This window comes from Papilio xuthus, unplaced genomic scaffold (genome assembly GCF_000836235.2).
Source record: "Papilio xuthus unplaced genomic scaffold, Pxut_1.1 DF826945.1, whole genome shotgun sequence".
NCBI classification, from domain to species: domain Eukaryota; kingdom Metazoa; phylum Arthropoda; class Insecta; order Lepidoptera; family Papilionidae; genus Papilio; species Papilio xuthus.
The window spans coordinates 751,262-772,739 of NW_013531704.1; the positions used below are offsets into that span (position 1 = coordinate 751,262).

At 33.9% G+C, this 21,478-nt stretch overlaps 1 protein-coding gene and 1 non-coding gene across 2 annotated transcripts in view; one reads left to right on the top strand and one right to left on the bottom strand.

Moving 5' to 3' along the window:
* Nucleotides 1-10,018: 10,018 nt before the first annotated feature.
* LOC106121310 (adenylate cyclase type 2) overlaps nucleotides 10,019-21,478 on the bottom strand; it is a 91,599-nt gene continuing 80,139 nt past the window's right edge. The window contains exons 10-25 of the mRNA XM_013316919.1: nucleotides 17,545-17,743; nucleotides 17,113-17,283; nucleotides 16,713-16,802; nucleotides 15,345-15,472; nucleotides 14,877-15,103; nucleotides 14,305-14,440; nucleotides 13,828-13,911; nucleotides 13,533-13,646; nucleotides 12,752-12,918; nucleotides 12,312-12,483; nucleotides 11,914-11,979; nucleotides 11,610-11,759; nucleotides 11,433-11,534; nucleotides 11,237-11,354; nucleotides 10,570-10,714; nucleotides 10,019-10,323 (exon numbers count right to left, since the gene is read on the bottom strand). Of these exons, the coding sequence (XP_013172373.1) occupies nucleotides 10,209-10,323; nucleotides 10,570-10,714; nucleotides 11,237-11,354; nucleotides 11,433-11,534; nucleotides 11,610-11,759; nucleotides 11,914-11,979; nucleotides 12,312-12,483; nucleotides 12,752-12,918; nucleotides 13,533-13,646; nucleotides 13,828-13,911; nucleotides 14,305-14,440; nucleotides 14,877-15,103; nucleotides 15,345-15,472; nucleotides 16,713-16,802; nucleotides 17,113-17,283; nucleotides 17,545-17,743 (2,184 nt within the window). The 3' untranslated portion in view covers nucleotides 10,019-10,208. The remainder of the gene's footprint in view (nucleotides 10,324-10,569; nucleotides 10,715-11,236; nucleotides 11,355-11,432; nucleotides 11,535-11,609; nucleotides 11,760-11,913; nucleotides 11,980-12,311; nucleotides 12,484-12,751; nucleotides 12,919-13,532; nucleotides 13,647-13,827; nucleotides 13,912-14,304; nucleotides 14,441-14,876; nucleotides 15,104-15,344; nucleotides 15,473-16,712; nucleotides 16,803-17,112; nucleotides 17,284-17,544; nucleotides 17,744-21,478) is intronic.
* On the top strand, nucleotides 14,004-14,076 carry TRNAR-CCU (transfer RNA arginine (anticodon CCU)). Its single transcript has one exon. It is a non-coding gene; the product is annotated as a tRNA-Arg (tRNA).

Below are 21,478 nucleotides of genomic sequence, written 5' to 3' on the forward strand. Positions count from 1 at the left end.
TCTCGAATTAAAAATAAATATGATGAAACGACATGAATTAATACAATGTCATACACAAACACAAAAAAAGTTTACTTCTACCAGGGAATACCACAAAATGTATAAAAAATCAAACCACGAAAATTACACAGTCACATTGTAGAAACTTAAATAACTCTATTCAACAATAACAAACAAAATGACGGTAGTTTAAATATCAACCGAATGGAGACCGCAACATACCGACTCGATGTGTTCACTCAAATCGATACTGCATGTTGTAAATAACATTATTTTGACAGGACAACCGTGAGAATCGATTTTATTATCGATTCTGGGTGAACGCTACCATAGTCGTTTAACTATTGTTATGTGTACTCTCATAGTGTACCATACCTTTATAACATTTACATACAACTCACTAGTTGCAGTATGTTCTCGTAATTTGTAGAGGCCCTTCTATACTGGAAACGAATTTGTAGAACACAAAAGTGATACTATTATATCGAAGGATTAGAAGTAAAAAGATGGACCGATGACCCGGTCAAGGTTACGGGAGCGTCCTGGATGCAGGCAGCACAGGACCGGTCATCGTGGCGATCTTTGGGTGAGGCCTATGCCCAGCAGTGGGTGACTTACGGCTGAGAACGAAGAAGAAGTAAAAATAGATGATATAAACAGCTTTATTTTTAAAAAGGAGATCCAATGAATTTTATCCGCGTGGAAATATAAAAAGACTTAATTAGTAGCCTATGTGTTCTTCCATACTATGTTTTGCATCTACGCCAAATTTCAGCGAGAACCCTTTAGCCGTTCTGGAGATAACTTCTAACAATCATCTATAGATCCAACAAATTTTAGAGCGCAATCGTTTTCCTGGCATCTGCAGAATATCTGATCAAAATTTTACCAAAAATTATCCAGTGATTTAACATGTATAATTCATTTATTCGATTCGTATGGATGTATGGATAATCTGTGCACGAAATATAAAATCTTTTATCAATCAAAACAATGTCAGTCACCGTGGTAACAGTTAAACAATCTGAATCAGTTGAACAGTTCACATGTTGTATAGGATTGGCAGGTGACGTGTGTCGACAAATCTCTGGTCGATGCGATGCTTATCGATTCACCAGATAACATCTCTGGCGCTCCCACATGCATTAGAATTCTGATGTGCCCTTGTTTTAGCTTTGTTCCTGGACACGATAGGTATTTGTCTATATAACGTAGCTCTAACCAATCCAATTTATCGTCAAATTTAAGCAAGATAATCATCAAGCAATTTTAGATTTAAACAAAACTGCATACTTATATTTTTTTACGTAAAACAATAAAATATTTTTAACCATAGGATCGTTAGAATGTGTTTACCCCTGGTGGAACTCGAACCCACAATCCCTGGCTTAGGAGGCCGATGCTTTATCCATTAGGCCACAGGGGCTGTTGACATACAAATTCAAAATTCGAATAGCAATTAAGAAATCAATAATGACATTAAATCCACTAGCATAGCAACTTTTTACAAATATTCTGATGAAAATTAATTATTTTTACTAATATTAAAAGTCATTTTCCACTAAATTAATTACATTGTCTGGTCAATTCATTATATCACTATTGTAACTGACTGCTGAGAGTAATCAGCCACTTAATATGAATGAACAAATTAAGACCAATAAAATTTATGACTTAACTTTTTACGCACGCAGTTCATCTAGATAGCGACCTTATAAATGTTTCACGCTCCTCAAGCGAAGGTCTTACTTTGACATAAAAAGGTGAATTTCGAGCAAAGGTCATACGAGCGTAATCGATGAGAAACGACAGGCAATAATTAGTAACAGGCTTATAAATAACGTTATACAAAAATGACATAAACAGCTCCGAAGCGAAGCTGACCTATAAATAAAGCGGTCACTTGATGTATTGCCGTTGATATAAATTATGAAAAGGAAGTCGTTGCAGCCATAAAACCTTATTTCATCGGACCGAAACATCACCGAGACGAAATTTATAATTCTATGGTATATATACAATTTATACAATTTAATATAATAAACGCGATTATTAAGAAAACAAAATACAAAATGAAACACCCATTAGATTAAATATCTATATATAATAGAAATATAATAAATTGATTTACAGAAACGGTATCCAATAAAAAACCAAAGTAAATTTAAAGGGATCTTAAGAAATACTTTTTAATTAAGGACAATAATTTACACTTAATATTTTAAATTACATTGTAGCAAACTCTTTATAAGAATAGATTGCAAAGTTGTTAAAAATAATTACCTCTTATAATTGTGAAGTACGAGCTTTTCAACGGCAGCCGTATTCTTTCGTCAGATAGATACTGTGCGTCGTTCGTTAAATGTCGGCTCATCAAATTTAATGAGCCCACGATCTGGATATGTCGGGACTTTATTACGGGCCAAATGGCCCCAGAAGTTGATAAATCGGTCAACTTTTTCAATACCAGTAACGGGCAAAATTGGCCGGAGTACCTCAGGGATCAAACTTGGGACCTGTTTTCTTTATTTTATGACATCCTCATAAGAACGATTCCTTATTTTTCTTGTTTTTATATGCTTTCGTTTCATTATTTTGTATTACTACTTCGATTATAATTAAGGTTATGTTTTGGTAATCATTTTTGATTTAAAATTTATTAGTCTAAAAAATTATCTCTCTCGTGCTGTAAACCATCTTACTTTTTCTGTCTTTGTCGCTAATTTTATTTGTACAAAATGTATATAATGCTTTTATTGATTATGAACAGGATCAGTTGAATCAATTAAATTATTATAATTACGCTTGTATATAAAAAAAAATCTCGAGTAGCACATGACATACTTTCTAGCTTTTATTTTTTATTCAAGGCAGACGAAGTCGCGGACAAAAGCTAGTATTGCATATTGCCAAAATAAAAAGATCTGTAAAAGGGCTAGAATACTTTTTCGCTGTCGTATTAAAGACGATATATGTTAAGCTTTCTTTTGTTAACCGTAAATAAGAAATCGCAATTCGAAATACGATCAATGTATCTTATAAACCATATCAAGTGAAGGCTATATTTATACGTACTCATATTTTCTTCATCATCCACCTTTTTATAATATCTAATTGGTTCAACACTACAGTACAATCCTCTAATAGACTGGTCTTTAGACGTATTTAGGATAAAATTGTCTAACATAGTTTTTTTTAATTTTCTTGTATCTATTTGTTTATATTGAATTCTAATATAATATAGTTAGGTGTGCTAGGAATTAAAATCACAATCCGAGTCTTGATATCTTTATATTCTTAACTTTTAAATCAGATATCTTCCAATAGTGTTGGAACTACTAATTAGAGAAACCTTAACTAGCAACTCTACGCAGCTAGTTAGCTCAATCTAGCATAGAGTCCAATTATCCCCGACAACAAAAGCATTAATTCGCAGTGCATTCGATGCGCACGCGCGTTTGCGTCGTAAATATGATCAATATCGGCTGCATTATGTTGAGGCCGTGCACCGAACGAGATCACACGCCCGCTGCGCGCAAGAACAACGATCCCACTACTACTGGATAAGATTTAAATCATTTAAACAATTTTGCAAAAGTACTCACATTGCAAGACTTTATTACAAGAGTCAGATAACTTAGAAAAAAGGTAATAAAAAAAGTAGAACGGATTTTACTAAAAAAAGGCATTTACGTCTCAGTCATCAGCATAATACAGCGTTATTAATTGAAATAATCATTACGATTAGCAATCTTACAATTATTTATGAAAAAGCCACATCCAACCATTTTTAATCTTTATGTCTTCGGCGCTACATTTACGAAACTGCATCCAATATTTTAGTGAACGAAACAAGAAAAAATGCGGCAACTTTATTGCTGTACGAGCAGATAAATTCAGTTACGGGTCCACGTGAGATAATAACCTTATTTCAATGGCGAGTAACGTGTTCACTGGACGATATTTCGTTGGGACAATCGACGCTTATTGTGACCCGAAACGTTTTAATGTGCCATCTCGCGAATCGAATTGCCGGACATGAAATGCCTTTTGCTTTGTGAAAAAGGTGTTGGTGGAAATTTGTTATTATACGTGACTTTATGACTACTTTCCTCGCTGTAATAAATTTGGTTCTTTCAAAAGCGCTATACAAAGTAGTACAAAATATTTAAACAAATGCTACAATATGGTAAATATTTCAAACTAACGATCGCCCCCAACTTGTTCATCGATTAGTATTATAAAATAGTAGCTAATAATATGCCCGCGTCCATCAGCTAACTTCCTGTTCAATCCCTTCAAAATCTCTTCAACCGTCATGCATATTACCCGATTTAACATCCTACTAATATTATAAATGCGAATATTTAGACGGATGGATAGATGTGTGTTTGAAGGTATTTTCGGAACAGAACAGATCATAGTCTGGAAGAACACATAGGCTACTTATTACGTTTGATTTCAATTCCATGAGGAGGGACAGCTACTATGTAATATAAATTTATTTAATATTTTATAAAACAACAGTTAATTTCGTCGTAGCAATGTGTCAAATGTTGCCATCTTCAGACCTAACCCGGTACACTTTCCCGTGTGGCTACGACTTTAGGCCGCTCCATATAAAACGGGACCATTTATTAAACCGAAATGACGCATCTGACCTTTGAGATGATTTATTTATTTGTGCATCTGTTTCCAGACTACCAAGTTAAGATATTGCAAAGATTTTATACGAATAAGTACAATTTACGACTCTGAATTACATTTTATGTTTTAATATATTGGTAGAGTTTTGCAAAAATACTTTTGAAACTATATAGGCGTAAAGACTAGTGGTAAATAATTTTTATATTTAAAGTACCAAAGCAAGTCCAAAGTTCATAGCCCAAAGCGTGTACTTCCATAATAAATATTATACGATTGTAAATGACATGAAAGTCGAAAGATTTTTGGTTAAACGAGCATAATTAAAGAAGGCATATCTCATCCTTTTCACTAAAAGTGGTAATAATAACTTGTTCTCTTTAAGTTATGAATTCGATAAACCAAACTCATAACGAAGTGAAAAATAGATTAAAATCTTATTCGCAGAAATATATTCGGCTACTTTATTTTTCATAATTGTACAGGAAAGGTTAACAAATCAACCACACTTGAATACGACCCTGTAGTGAACGAAGTTATACAAAAATATGCGAGAAAATCTTGAATTTTTCAAACAAAATAATTAAATATTAACTTAATAGACATAGTTTCTTTTCGCAGTTATTTGATTATTATTATTTAATTTCTGTAAGTGTTTAATATTCTATTTTCATTATTTCTCTTGCTGTACTTCTTTTTCTAATTTGTTTATTCAAATCGCAGCTAAACTGATTCCGGTCCATATATGTTAGTTGTAAGGGCTCGATTTTCGCAACTCCACGACTGGCGCGTATTTTACTTGTGAGATTAATCCAGCTCAACTCTCCGAAGAATTCCAACAACTCTTTGATGTTGTCGGTGATCTTTGGGAGTGGTCGCTATGATATGTAGAAGATTGTCTCCGCTAAGTTTACCATCAGTCCATGCATTAAGTGGTCCTTTATTAATAAAGGAATGATATTATGTACTCGTGCACCTTGACTCACGGAAGTTATAAGTCGACAAATAGTCAGTACCTCCAAAGTTATGGACATTAAAGAGCACAAATCAATTTTATGTCTCATTTAAAGACAACGTCACAATCTGCCGCAATAAAGACCGCGACCGACCGATGTGCTGCGTTTATAAACGCATCACATAAACCATCAGTTTTATCGTGGACCTTCTCAAGAACATATCCGCATACGAAAATAATCAATATAAATTTTTGATCTATCGCTATAAATAATTACATTTTGACATTATATCAACCGCAGAGTTCTTTATTCATAGACATTGTTGGACATAATTGCATTGTCGAGAGTTGTGTCATATTTTTCCAACGCCAGGAAGAGAATCCCATGTTTTATCATTAAATATGAAAGAAAATATCTCGATAAATTTATCCTATTACCGATTTCATCAACTAGGAGTTGCGTAGTAACTAGCTTATGTGTTCTTCCAGACTATGTTCTATATCTATGCCACACTTCATCGAGACCCATTCAGCCGTTCTGTAGATACATTCAAACAAACATCCATCTAAACATTCGTATTTATAATATTAGTAAGAAGTAAGATCGATTGATATCTTGATATGCAAATGTAATTGGGGATACAAATCGAGGTATTCATTTAGAGTAGTCATAAAACAACGCTGTAAATACGTACCCCCGTACTCACCAATTAGTAGGATTGCTGGTTTGAGTTACGGTGGTCATGTCACATAAACTGACTCTTTAGAGGGGCTATTACAATACATAGGGTTATATACTCTTTATAATAAATCAATTGTTATTTTTTATCTGCGGCATATTAAGTAAAAAACAATACGTGTTATTTAGGTACCTAAAAAAAAGAGTAACTGAGCTCAAGAAGTATGGGTCAAATGAGTTATATTCAAAGCAAAAATACAGACGAATTGATAACCTCCTTCTTTTTGAAGTCGGCTAAATTAGTTGATCCTGACAATATTCTTAGAAGTCAGAATTTCTGTTCAAAGATATCAAAACTTCTGTTCTTAAAGTCAGTTATAAACAAAGTAATTTTATACGATATATTGTTACGCAAAACATACAAAGAATTTTAAATCTGGAAATCAAAAAACAATTCATACTAAATTGTACGACATTAAACGCTCATAGAATTCCTCCGGCACTTTGTATAGAGACTTAAAGCAACACCAGTAGCCAGGAGGAGGCGTTACATTAATCTTTGGATTACCACGGCCTTAGATGCACTATCTCCCTTGTCCAGGACTCCCAGTAGCAGGCAAAGAGTATACAGTAAATACATTGTACCTAATACCTAACAATGTGCAGTCTCTCAGAGTTTCACTATTGTTAAGTTCAATTTACAACATAGGTATGTTAATCATGATCACATTTTTTTTTATCTTTTTAATCGCTCTATTAATCTATACGAGGTCACTTCGCTATTTCAGCGATTTTAGGTGGCCACTCTCTCGTTTGCCACATTATAATATAAAAAACGCAAAAATCAAGATACAAGAAACTATAAAATCAGTTAAATTTCCAAACTCTGACTTTTTTAGAACCCCAATATTTTATTTAGTTTAATGTAAATCCAAATTTTAAATCCCCACACTTTGAACCGAATAATGTTTTATTTATATTGCATTGCACGTATATATTATTATGATATTTAGAAAGAATCAATTATCGCTTCTATAATTCTTTGCATCAGTTGGTTATTCTTTGACCTTTATTATAGTAATAATATATGAGACGATTCGTCATAACCGAATAACTGGCGCGCAATAATTCAACTGAGATACTCGTATTATTGTTCGCCGACTTCCGGTCAGGTTTCCATTGCACCCTTTTAGCTTATTTTATCTTAAACATTTATTTAAAATAAGATGCTTTGATTTTATAATATTATCTACATTATGTTACTATTTAAAATAGAGTGTTGGATTTGCGTTAAATTTTACATAGAAGTTTTGTAGAAAGAATATATATTTCTTCTCAATCTTCAGCAATTTTCCCTCTTTCTGATTTTCTGATATTTTCTCGTTTATTTGTTGTGTTTTTCTGTCTTTTCTGTGCTTACTCCTTTCGAGTACTGGCGTAAATATAAAACAAAATATTACTTCTCAGCCCCGGCCATTAATATTATTAATTGTTTAACGCAAAGTCTATTATTATGTGCAGAGTAATTAATAATCTTTATAGCTATAATTACAATCAATGTAAATGTTCTCACGTTAACTAGACTAGGTAGAGTAATTAATCTATATTTTGACTCGAAGAACACGAAACTTGTATAGAATTAAACACTTATTCATTTAACTATGTCGTATCTTATAGATGATGTTGCAATTATGTGCATACTTTTAGAAATTGATATTATTTTTTCATCTTACTTTTCATCGGATCATGGGTAAAAGACCGATGGCATTTTTGCTACAATAGAATTTTGCTATTAAATAACTACAGGCGCTCACTTTACTTAAGAAATTGAAATAAATTTTAACAGAATTTAACTGACATAAATATTATATTAACATAAGATATATATCCAAAATGTATTATATTTCTTAAAGTCCACTATTTTAATTAAAAGTGAATAATAAGTATTGAAAAAATGGCACTTCCTTTTTCCTCCACAACAACAATACTCCATATACGAAGGCGGCACAGACTATAAATCAAAGGAGTGCGCGTAGGTGGCCGGGGAAGGCAACCAACAATTACCAATTAACCGCTTTATATCGAAGTCAAAATTCAAATTCATTTGAACGGCGCCCGTTATTGTGGATACACGTCTGAGAGGATATACAAAATTACCGTTTCCACAGTCTTAAAAAAATAAATCAGATTACTTACTAACCGAATGAATATATCTTAAAAATACGTTAAAAGAAAATAAACAATATATCGATAAGGGTAATATTTTATTTTAAGTTATTACATCTTTATAACTAAACAATTACTTATGTACAAAAAACAAACAATTTTATTCAGTTATATTTTAATTATTACTTTATAGTTGACAAAAGTAATTACTGTAACTTAAACTATAGGCATTTAAGGTATTTTTAGTATAATCTATAATAAATTAATGAAAGGAGATAACTGAAAGGAATACAATGAGTTTAAACATAAGTTTATTAGTGTCATGTTGTTGTGGTCGCATAGTATTTTTGTGAAGCTGTAATTATATATCGAGTAATAAAGTATCGACTATCTACATTTATTACAATTATTAAATTGATATTTTTTTATATAATAATATAATTTGGACACATTTCACCTAATTAAATGCATAAAATATTTATTTAATTGAATTAATTTTATGTTATTTTAATATCGAATGAATATGACTATGTATTTTAAAGCTATATAAGTTTTAAAATCTTTAACTATGACAATCGATTTTAATGATTGATATATAAAAACGGCTAAACACTCACGTATATTAGTCTGGTGGCGGCACCGACTAGTTTCGAGCCCATCGGGGGCCCTTCATCAGGATGAGTGGAACTGGTATTATTTCGCGGCCGCGGCCTTCAGCTCACTGCGCGCCTGCGCTCTTAGGACGCGTCTTGAGGGGGCGGGGGTGGGGGGGGGGGATCGCGATGAGCGCCGGCGTCGTCGACGATGTTGATACCAAAGCGTCGGTGGTGTTGTTGTTCAAGTTTCAAGTTTAGCCGTGTTTATATATCATTTTAGTATAATGTCTCACGACAGTTTGAATAATTTAATTTTAATCATTGATGATTTGATAATATTTTATGATTTAAAATTTAAATTTCATCGTTATCAGCTCACATCGCGATGTTTTCCTTCACCGTAAGAACGTCGGATAAATGTACATATGTAAATCGGAAATCGAAAAACACTGGTACATGGTGGGATTCGAACCCAGGACCTGCAGATTGCAAGTCAAGTGCTTGACCACTGAGCCACCGACGCTCATACATCTAGATGAATAGAACTACAATATGAGTTGATGTCTTATTTATTTAATAAATTATATTTACAAATCTTTTACTTTTTAATATCAAATAATTATATCTAAGTAAATAAAATAACATTGTAATATGTAAAATATTGTCTAAAACAAAATCGGTCTTTGACCGTTACAAAAACAAAAATATTTACATTTTGATATCTATGACAAATAGGCCTAGAAACGAGAAATAAAGTATTTTAGTAAGATAAAATATACTTTGGTAAAACAGGATTTGATGAAACATTTAAAAGGGTTCTACTTTTTGGTCCTTCGAGCCGGATTAACAATGAAATTGTAAAGATAACAAAGTTTGGATGTTACTATACGTTTTATATTTTTCCATATTATAGTAGCAATTTGGTTTATCGAGTATAATTCTAGAGAAAATTATTATATTTCATAAATAAAATACAATCCCATATGTTTTTAGTAAAGTATTAGGCCTTTATAACCTCTAAAGTATATATTTGTTCATAAATCGTTCAATTTTTTCTCAAAATTAGAGGAAAATAGATTCAGAAATGCTGAATGTATAATATGTACCTTAACATGGTAAGAACAAGGTTCAAATTTTAATATAAAACTAGCTAAATACTAAAATCAATTTAAATTCCACCACCAAAGTTAGGAGTCTTCACGAAGTACGTGGTTAGAGTGCCTTTCCCTTTGACAAAAGTTGGACCTCTGCACTCGCATGTGTAGCCCACGTTCATGAGGACCCTAAAAGAGAAAAAATAACTTTAAAAGAGCATTATTTTCTTTAATTTCTTCTTCAAAATACGTAAAGAGTTCTCATAGGTTTTCTTTGTGGTCGGATAGCCGATTGCTTCGAAAAGACATCTTTTGATTCGTTCCAATTTAATCGCGCCTGTCAATTTACCATCAGCTCCAAAATGGCGAAACTCAAATAGGCACAAAATACTATGTCTTATTGCCAGTCCATTGTGACAGCAGCAGAAGACTTACTTGGCGGTGTCCTCAGTGACGTGTATCCTGCCCATGAGTCCGGTGGAGTCCATGCGCGAGGCGACGTTGACGGTGTTGCCCCAGATGTCGTACTGCGGCTTCTGCGCCCCAACCACACCCGCTATCACAGGACCGTGGTTCAGTCCTACAACACATTATAATAAACAAACTATTTATCTCCTTCAGGCTAGGGTTATATAGGCTAGGGCTGCCGTACACTTTCGTATTCATCATCATCATCATCATCAGCCTATATTAGTCCACTGCTGGACATAGGCCTCTCCCATGGCACGTCACTGAGCAAGATCCTCGGCCACTCTCATCCAGCTCTTTCGTATTGACAAATAATAATATTATAATAGTAATAGTGAAGTTATCCTAAGAAAAGAAACATGGCTTAATTTTAGTCTCCTTTATGAGGAAAGGATAGGATGGGGATGGGGATTTAATCTAGGAGGTGACGTATAGAAAGGAGAAATATTCTCTTTCCACTCGTCCCTTCTTCCATCAATTAAAGGTAACGCATCTACAATTGTTTATGGGCAGCAATCATTTCGCCATTTCAGAGAATTCAAGTGGTCGCTTGCCATCTTATAATAAATAAAAAAGAACGATATATTTCTGGTTGTCATAAATTTAAACGAAATAAATTAAGTCAAACACTCACCTATCCTAAGCTTGAACCTCTGGAATGATTCCCGGTTAATTTGGTCCAAAATTGTCATCAAAGCTATCGCGAACTCCACAAGAATTGCCACCGTGTGCTCTTCTTTTCTGTTCGCATCCTAAAATCAAGTAAAACAATAAAGAACAAGACCCTTGAAATTAAATCTTTTTTTGTAAAATAGCAATATTTTGCTCACCAATTGTTCCTCCTTGCCAGGTCTTAATCCTGATGCAATCATATAAGTACTACCGATAGTTTTAATCTTTTCAATACAACTGAATTTTGGTTTCAACAGCAACTGTAAGAATATATTAATTACATTTCTACAAGGAATCATATTATTAGAAAAGATAACGTAGAAGACAAATGTAACCTTATCAAAGTCGCATATGATTTCATTGAGCAGTCTCAGACACTCGAGCCCCTGTTTGTTGACGTCGGTCTCGTCGTAGAATTCCTTGTAGTTAGGTATGGAGGCGAACATCACAGCGATGCTGGAGTATCTCTCGTGGTACAAGTCTTCCTGTTGATGAACATATTGTGATTTTGTTTCATTTATATTCAGGTAAATATGGTTAAGGTAAGATATATTCCAGTTTTTAATTTGTAAAGGAAAAAATCAACGAAGTAGAAAACAATAAAGACAGCAAAGTGTACTCGTAAAGTACTTTCTGTACCTCAGATGCAACCGAAGTGAGGAAATGTTCTGCAACGTGAGCTGGCAGAATGTTCTCCAGCAAAATCTGAAACAAATAACTTTTAACTAAAGTAAACTAAGAAAATCAATCATCATCAAATCTGCGTCATAAATGAACAATATTCAATCCCATCTTACTAATATTATAAATGTAAAATTTTCGATGGATGTTAGTTTGAAGGTATATCCAGAACAGCTGTATGGATCTCGCTGAAATTGGGCACAAATATAGAAGACTACTAATAAAGTTTTTTTTAATTGGGTGCTGACGGAGTCGCGGGCTATAACTAGTTTGAAATATTTTTCTTTTCAGTTTTTCCTATCTTACTGTAGAGTGACGCCATGACTTATACACCTCGTGCTACACAATCAGAATACCTTATTAATTCCTCTCATAGTCTCAACTTCTTCTTGTTCAAACTTGAGCTTGTCCTTCCAGAGGAAGTCCGTCCTGGAGGTGAACTCGATCTGCCTGTCGAGGATGTGGAGCAGCGCCGCGAGGAACACCAGCACCAGTCCAGCCTTGGCGGAGTATGGCAGCATTGAGAACCTGGAACACGTTATGGAAATTGCTCATTATAACGCTATTATTATATTCTTTGATATTTCCTTGTTATAATAATTCTAACATACGCTAATAAAAGGAATTGATAGATGGATATTTGTTTGAAAGTTTCTCCGAAACGGCTGCATGTATCTCGTTGAAATTTGGCACAGATGTAGAACATAGTCTGGAAGAATAACCTACTAATTAAATTTTGTAATTCCGCTTGAACGAAGACGCGGGCGATAACTAGTTTTGATATATCTTGACTTACTCTGTATCTATCTCCCCTTTTTGGTACTGACTGAATAGTTCAGCAGAGGCAAACAGTGAGATGTGAGACACGAGAGTGAGGATCATCAGGAACAGTTTGAGCACGAAGCCGACTCGCAGGAACACTGATATTGACGCCAGAGTCAGCACTGAGCTGTAGATGAAACTCTGGAAATTAAAGCACCATATTAATAGAATGAAGACCAGTTCTTACTCAAGAGAAAAATATCGTATTAAGTATGCCACTATTTGTTGCTTTTCTGTGAGTTTCTGAGACCTAAATTCCCGAATAAAACAAATTGTTTTGTCTATTCATTATACGTAGACTTTCGTCTCAGAAACCAGCGCTTATTTAGTAGTTTGAACCTCACGGTATAATTATTTGATACGTTAACATAAGAAATATTAGACGATGTATTCGTAATTAGCATAGATTTACCTTAAAAATATCATCATTGTTTTTAAAACTAGAAATATGGCAACAAACATTTGATCATAAATTGAAAATGTAACGATTATTTCGTCCCTATTTGTTTATATTTTAACTTAATAATATAATACATGCGAATATTTAAATGGATGCGTGTGTTTGTTAGAAGATATCTCCGGAACGGCTGAACGGGTCTCTATGAAATTTGGCTTAGTTGTAGAACATGGTCTGGAAGAACACATAGGCTACTAATTATGTTTTTTTTTAACTCCGCGCGGACGGAGTCGCGGGCGACAGTTAGTAGTTTAATATTTTGTGACTTTTAGACACTCCCAAAGTAACATCGTCTCACCGGAGCTGAATCAACGTCGACAAACAGCGGAACGCCGGTGATATTTTCTGAATTGGTGCTGTTGCTGGTGCTCCACACTTCTTCTGGAAATTCTTGCACCAGGAACGTTTGAAACTGAAATTTACAACGAGTTATTTTTTAAATACTCTAAAGATACAATTCCAATAAAGCTATAAATAGGAATTGAATAATTTAAAACAATATGCTATAAATTGATTTAAGTGAATATTAAGCAAAAATATTATTTTTGTTTTTTTTTATACTATTGTAATAATTAACTTAAAATAAAACTTACAAGGTTAATAACAGCACAGGATCCAATCAAAAGTACAGTCACCAAAAACATTGTGAATCTGATGTAACAATTGTTAGCAACTACCTGAAATATTAACATTATATTTATAAACTAAAAATATTGACAAGTAATTTGTACATAGAATTGGAATGTAAAATTCGGTCGCCTCAATATCAGCCCCTGTGGCCTAATGGATAAGGCATCGGCCTCCTAAGCCGGGGATTGTGGGTTCGAGTCCCACCAGGGGTAACACAAGTCGCCTTTTTGTATATTAAAAATTTTTCACTCTTATATGAATTACCAAAAATTAAATTGTTTACAAAAATTAGTAACAATTTCTGAATCAAAATTAGTTAAAAATTTGAATTATTGTACTCCTAAAAAAATAGTAAGGGAAGTTGTAGGTTTACCTTATTGTTTCTGAAGATCGAAAGAAACAACTGGTAAGAAGTATTCATAACTTGTTGTAACATTTACCTGTCCAGGTTTATAGCAGTAGTCATAGTCATCAGGCACGTTAGAGAAGGTGGAGCGACCCTCACACCACGACAAGTAGAGGAACACCAACAGAGTCAGCAGAGTGGGACCGAACGCAGCGTACATCACTATGCTCCTGATGATTATTTACAAATAATAATGAAATCTCCAAATGCACAAATATTTTTATAAGGAATGTTACCAGTATATAAATGTTGACTGGTTCCTAATTTCAAATATAATTGTTTGTTTTTTAATATTATAAAATGGCAAACGAGCAAACGGCCTCCTGAATTCACCGAAATGGCGAAGCGATCGTTGCCAATAGGCATCCCCAATTACGTTGCCTACTTTTAATTAACGGAGCAGGGGATGAATGGAACGATATTTCCCTTCATATGCATCACATCCTTCGTTAATTCGTCATCTCCCATCATTACACAAACAAAAGCGTAGGAAGGAAAGGGTGACAAAAATTAGGCCTACGACACCATAAAATAGGTCGATTTTAGTATTACCCTCAGTGTTTAAGCACAATCATGTAGACCGCTTATTACTAAAAAAATCCTTACTTGGGCACAGTGAGGAGCTGTATAAAGGCGAGCAGCACAAAGAGCGCAGTGGCACACGCGACATTGTACTTGAACTGGTCGTCGCTCTGGTCGCGGTACTGACGCTCCTGCTCCCCGCGCGAGAACCACAGCGTCGCGCGGTTCATGCCCTCAGAGCTGCTGGAGCTGCCGCCGCACTCACACCACGTGCGCTGCGGCAACAGGTTCTGCTCGATCATCGCCAGACTCTGCAACATTGTTGTAATTCTCTATTAGAAGAGAACATCGTAAAAAATAACACCATTAAAAAGATACATTTGAATATAAAGATTTCGTTAACTAGAGAGTACTCTTTCCTAAGAGGTCCACATCGCAATTGTAGTTCCTTTGGTGTTAAGGAAGATTATACAAGTTGGACCATTTAATATCAGATGACCTCTCATCTGCCTTGTGCTATAAAAATCATAGTAAAATAAAGGAAGCATTTACCGATATACCAATGTTCTTAGCTAGTGTTGAATCCGTTATGTTCGCAAAGGGCTTGTCTGCGCCCCAACATTCTACGTATTTGGTCATCTTACTGGAAGGACGAGAGCGTGACGGCACGCCTGGAGTAGCTGAAATGAATAACTGATTCTAAATTGTATAATAATCATTTCAAATATATTAAGGGACACATAAAAAACAGATGCTTTATAAACTGTATGACGAAAGTCAAAACACTAGACAATGCATGCCAATAATAGTTCGGTTGTCTGTTTTTGGATTACATATCGTAGGTTTTTGAGGCCAAAATCCCTGTATAAAACATATCGTCATCCCTGTCATTACCTTTGATAACACAGAGTATGTTTTCAACGGGGATTTTGAAATCAGAAACCTACGGTTAGGGAAGCTGTATATCGGAGGATTAACACACTGTTCTAGTATCGTAATCCAAATAATTTTACAGATAATATAAATTTATTTTCATTTATAAAATGTTCTGAAAGTTATTCTGGATTTGATTTTTTTTCTAAGAATTTTAGCACACGGATATGCAAACGGTTAGTCCACATTTTAAAGGTAGAAATCTCATTTTTCAGTGGCACAAACCTAATTAAGTTTTACAAATATTTAACAGTATTAAAATAAAGTAATCCAATGTCGTCTTATCACAATAATACATAGAGGGTGTTTTTTATCGTATAATTAATTAAAATATTAATTAAATTTAACAACGGAATGTCGCGTGCGTTTTCAACTGGTAATTAATTTTGTATACTGAATAATTTAGATTGTTATAATTATTATTTTAATGTGACAACCATACAACGTTATTAATTTAAATTATATTTTAATTTTTATCATCTCCTTAATCTCATTCTTAAATTCTAATTATTAAAAAAATAGAATTTTTGTCATTTTAGTCGATATACAAAGTGATTACGTATTTTAAATTATTGATAAAACAATATCTAAATATCATTACTAAAGTGCAAAATGGTCGTATTTGTGCTGAACATTCCATGCTAACACTGAATTAGTCATTTGTCAAAATTGCACAAAAAAAACCCAAGAAAAAGAAACACCCTGTGTGGAGTGTCTTCGTTACAATTTATTTGAAAAATTATGGAATAGATCATTAACAAAAATATGTCAAATTTAATTTATTTCTATATCTTAACTAAATGAAAATACGTTCAGTATTTACTGAATTTAATTTGAGATAATTGTTTTATCAGGTATGTTTGTGATTGTATTTACTCTTTATCTATTTGTAAGAACCATTTTTGTTTACATACAATTGTATATAACATTAATTTAAGGACATATTATTTACAACAGAGGACAAAAATGTAGTATAATACAACTAACTCGGTGTTTCCATTGATATTGTACTTATCATTCTAAGGAATAGCGTTGGACGCGCAGCTTCCAGTTCTTGGTGCAAATTTATCACGCTGTCTGCACAACAAACGATTTTAATAAATACTTTAATCGATATTTAAAAGTAGAACTACTAACATAAGTTGCTGTAACAAAAGCTTAGCCTTGTCTAGACGTCTTCTCTGGCGTAGACAAGTTAATCATTATTCCCTTCATTTCACTTTTGTTGTTCTTTGTAACTAAATTTATAGCAAATTAAACTTTGATTGAAAATGTCTTAATTTAAATTATAAGGGACTAAAAGAATCCAAGTGATAGATTTCCTTGAAGAAGAACTGTGTACTTTTTTGGTTGATTGACATTTGGGTTAACTAGAGTTTTATCTCACCTGTGCCCATGATAGGACTGATTGCTCCAATAATGGATCCACTTCGACTCTTCGGTTTAGCACTGACAACCGCACCATTGCTGAGTCCGTCCCCTGTGCTTGTTGTGTTATTGTTTTCAAAAGCAACAGTCCTTGGTCCTTCTACTTTGACTGATGCTCTACGATTGATTTCTATAATAAACAAAACTTAAGTATTAATCAAATTGTTCCATCACAACTTTACTGTCTAAAACAGAGGAGTCCTTTAAAATATTATAGTATGGGTCTTCTGAAAGTAAATCAACTCGTAAGCAATTTTCTTATGCTATAAAATGTTTTTTTTATTGTAAAATTTGACTTTTGTCTGACTGATTTTGATTTCGGTAGCTCGAGTTAAATTTTTGTTACATGTTATCAATTGATACCTCAGACTATAATCTATTTAACTCTTACCTCCAGGATATCGTAGAGACTCAGACCTGAGTACCTTCGTGGTCTCCTGCTCTACAAAGCTGTGCTGCGAGGGAGCTGGGCTGATGTTGTCACGTGGCTTAGTTGGAGACACATCCTGGTACAATGAAGAGACGACGCTTCCCTTACGATCTACTGTGCACACTGATAGACGACCGTTCTCTGCTATCCCAGATGGTTTCTGCAAAAATCAAACGGGGTAGTACTCAGAACTAAAACCTAGACTAAACAGTCTTAGCGAATGACGTGATATTCGATTCGTAGTTTTCCTGGAAGTATTATAGGGCAGTCAGTCGCGTTTGACCTTTAACGCCTGATACCTAATGTACTGTACGGATCTTGATGTGAGGTGTTATTTGATTCGTATTGCTTTTCAAAGTGTTATAGGAGGTAGAGTCAGTCTCTTTTGTTTTGTACACTAACAAATATAAAAATATCTCCAAAAAAATATAAAAATGTGTAGCGGTTGGTATGAGATTAAATTTTCCGTGGAATTGTTATAATTTTCATCTTTAACCGTTATAAATTTAATTTAATAAACGCAATCAAAGAGTGAAATTACTTGTATATTTTGCTCAGAAATCAGAGCCGATATTAAAAAGCGTTTTGGTTTCAGTAATTTACCTAAATTATGTTGAGCTCTTTATTAAATGTAAACGAAAGATTTACAGAAAGTCAACACCACATTCAATAAAAAAGGTAAACATTGTGATACAGAAAATGAAATGTGAAACCTACACTTTGCGGCAATTAGTAAACGAATAATCCTGAATTCAAGGATATGTACCACAAATTCGTGTTATTCAAAGCAAAGTTTAATGTAACTTTGAATACTGAAAGTAATGAATAAACAGCAGTGTATAAACTTTCCCTTTCAAGAAGATCCAAGAAACATTACACGAAATAACTGAGTGGACAGTTTCGGACTAATCAATTATAACATTGATGGAAATGAAGTAACACATAATAGCATCCCGACAAATTGGATCAAAATGATAACAGCCTCCGAGATTGTAACCAAAACGACATCAAGTCGCCAGTCGGACGCGACTCAACGACAAGTTGCTCCGAATAATCCTCGTCTTGCGAACCCTAATTTAATTTTAAGATCAAAATGGCGGACTATCTGCGATTATGTTGAGTGCCGCTGACATTTCGAGGAGACGAGATCGAGGCGATAAATAAAATATTAATGAAGAAAGAACGTTTAAATCTTTTCTTCTTATTTCAATCAAGATTTTTCATTTCCGATTATGGAACCGTCTTAATTGTTGTGAGATTCAATTTTAATGAAAGCTCCGAAAATATTTTAAGAATGGATAAAAAAGTTTGTAGAATTTAAGAGATTTAATTTAACTCGTCAAATCTATATTTGTTTTTACGTACTGGATATACTTGGTCCTTTGTTAACCGGATAAAATTATTTAGATGTAATATAAATAGCTAATACGTATGAAGGACGACTTCGCATATCGACATCTATGAATTATAGAGTCGTAGGTCTATAAATGTCTTTCCAGATGTCTGCAGTGAACATAAAATCCGCACTTCCGTCGTTAACCTGAGCGCTTTCATTTGAACGCGGCAATTTACGTCGGAGATTTTTTTCCTTTTCGCTGTATTCGTAATTAAGATTCTCCCCTTGTACTTTGAAGTAAATGAAATTTTATTATGTTTATTTTTAGTACCTTCTTATATATTCAAAAGTATTTATTATTTTGAAACGTTACGCCTCAAATTTCTGGGAATGTAACAGATATTTTCAACTTAATGAAATTGAGATTAGTAATAAAACTGCGCAAATAATTTATAATCCCTGAAGCCACAAGTTCATTTGATGGTGAAGTAATATTTCTTAACCATTAGTGTAAACACGGGTATTATATCATCATCATCATCAGCTCACTATACGTCTCCAACGAGGGGCTGGGAACCTACCCTAAGTTAGGGGTGATTAGGCCATAGTCAACCACGCTAGCCAAGTGCGGGTAGGTTGACTTCACATATATCTTTGAATTTCTTCTCAGATATGTGCAGGTTGCATCACGATGTTTTCCTTCACCGTAACAACGTCGGATAAATGTACATATGTAAATCGGAAATCGAAAAACACATTGGTATATGGCGGGATTCGAACCAAGGACCTGCAGATTGCAAGTCTCTTGACCACTGAGCCACCGACGATCATTGGGGTATATATACGACAAATCATTTAATAGTAAATAAAAACGTTGTAACAAGTGTTATATTTCACACTAGGGTGGTGATCCATCTTCCTCTAGCGATAATTCACCTAGCGATAAAAGCACATCTCTCAGGAAACCATCAATCATGCGACAAAGTTATGCTTGTCTTTGGATTACTTCAAAAACCTTTCAAAGATTTCTCAATATATACCAAATTCTGAAATAACTTATACGACAAAGAGACAATATCTACTGAGTTAATTACACTTTTATATGCACAAAAAGAAAATATACATAAAAATCCTCTTATATGTTACATTTCATTCATTATTTTTATAAGAATGGTTGTTTTCACGTTCGCGTAAAAGACAAAATAATTATTTTGTTATTCGTTGTATTAATGCAATATTCTTTACAACTACAAATCAATCCAAACCTATTCACAACAGTGCAAAAGTACAATCTCAATAGTTTTCAACTAAATGGTACCATTTGTCAAGGTACGAATTTGCGGATAAAAAGTTTCCTGTTTCTTACATTTAGCTTTGATTTAGCACAAAATAAGAACTCCATTAGTAGTAATAGACGTAAAAATATTTCTATGAAAATCTCTTCTCATACAAATATTTGAGAATTACAAAATAAATTACTTATCAAAACAAAAATACAAACCTTGAAGTATATTTGTTAAGATTATTTATTTTGTTTTTCCTTTAGAGTTTCAAGATAAAGTTTTAATTAGACACCGCAAAAATTTATAAAAGTTGAAAGTTCTTTTGGGATTAACTTGAAAAGGTGAAACGGATTCGTCTCATTAAGAATTCTTCGTAAGGCATTTCAAAAAATGTAAAACAAATTTGTGTTTGTATAAGTTACACAAAAGAGCGTCGGTGGCTCAGGATTCAAGCACTTGACTTGCAATCTGCAGGTCCCGGGTTCGAATCCCTCCATATACCAATGTGTTTTTCGATTTCCGATTTACATATATCCGACGGTCTTACGGTGAAGGAAAACATCGTGATGCAACCTGCTCATATCTGAGAAGTAATTCAAAGATATGTGTGAAGTCAACCAACCCGCACTTGGCCAGCGTGGTTGACTATGGTCTAATCACCCTTAGCTTAGGACAGGCTCCGAGCTCCTCGGTGGGGACGTATAGTGAGCTGATGATGATGACACAAAAGAGAAGAAAAACATTGACTAATGTTTAAATTTTTGTCGCATATTTTACTTAGTATTTAACAGTAATTTTAACATAATTTTCCTTATCCACGAAGTAAGAGAAAGATTCAAAAAACAAGATAATGATTATGAATTAATAAATACATGCAAATGTTTACTATGTCATGCAAATTGCTTGAAGAATGTCTTCCTTATGCTACATTTTACCGTCCATTTAACATAATACTGCCGACTCTACAGCCGTTTCAATATTATCCAGGATATAAGGACGTATTATACGGACGGACGGATTTATGAGCGTCGGTGGCTCAGGGGTCAAGCACTTGACTCGCAAGCTGCAAGTCCTGGGATCGAATCCCGCCATGTACCAATGTGTTTTTCGATTTACATATGTACATTTATCCGACGTTCTTACGGTGAAGGAAAACATCGTGATGCAACCTGCACATATCTGAGAAGAAATTCAAAGATATGTGTGAAGTCAACCAACCCGCACTTGGCCAGCGTGGTTGACTATGGCCTAGTCACCCTTAACTTAGGGTAGGCTC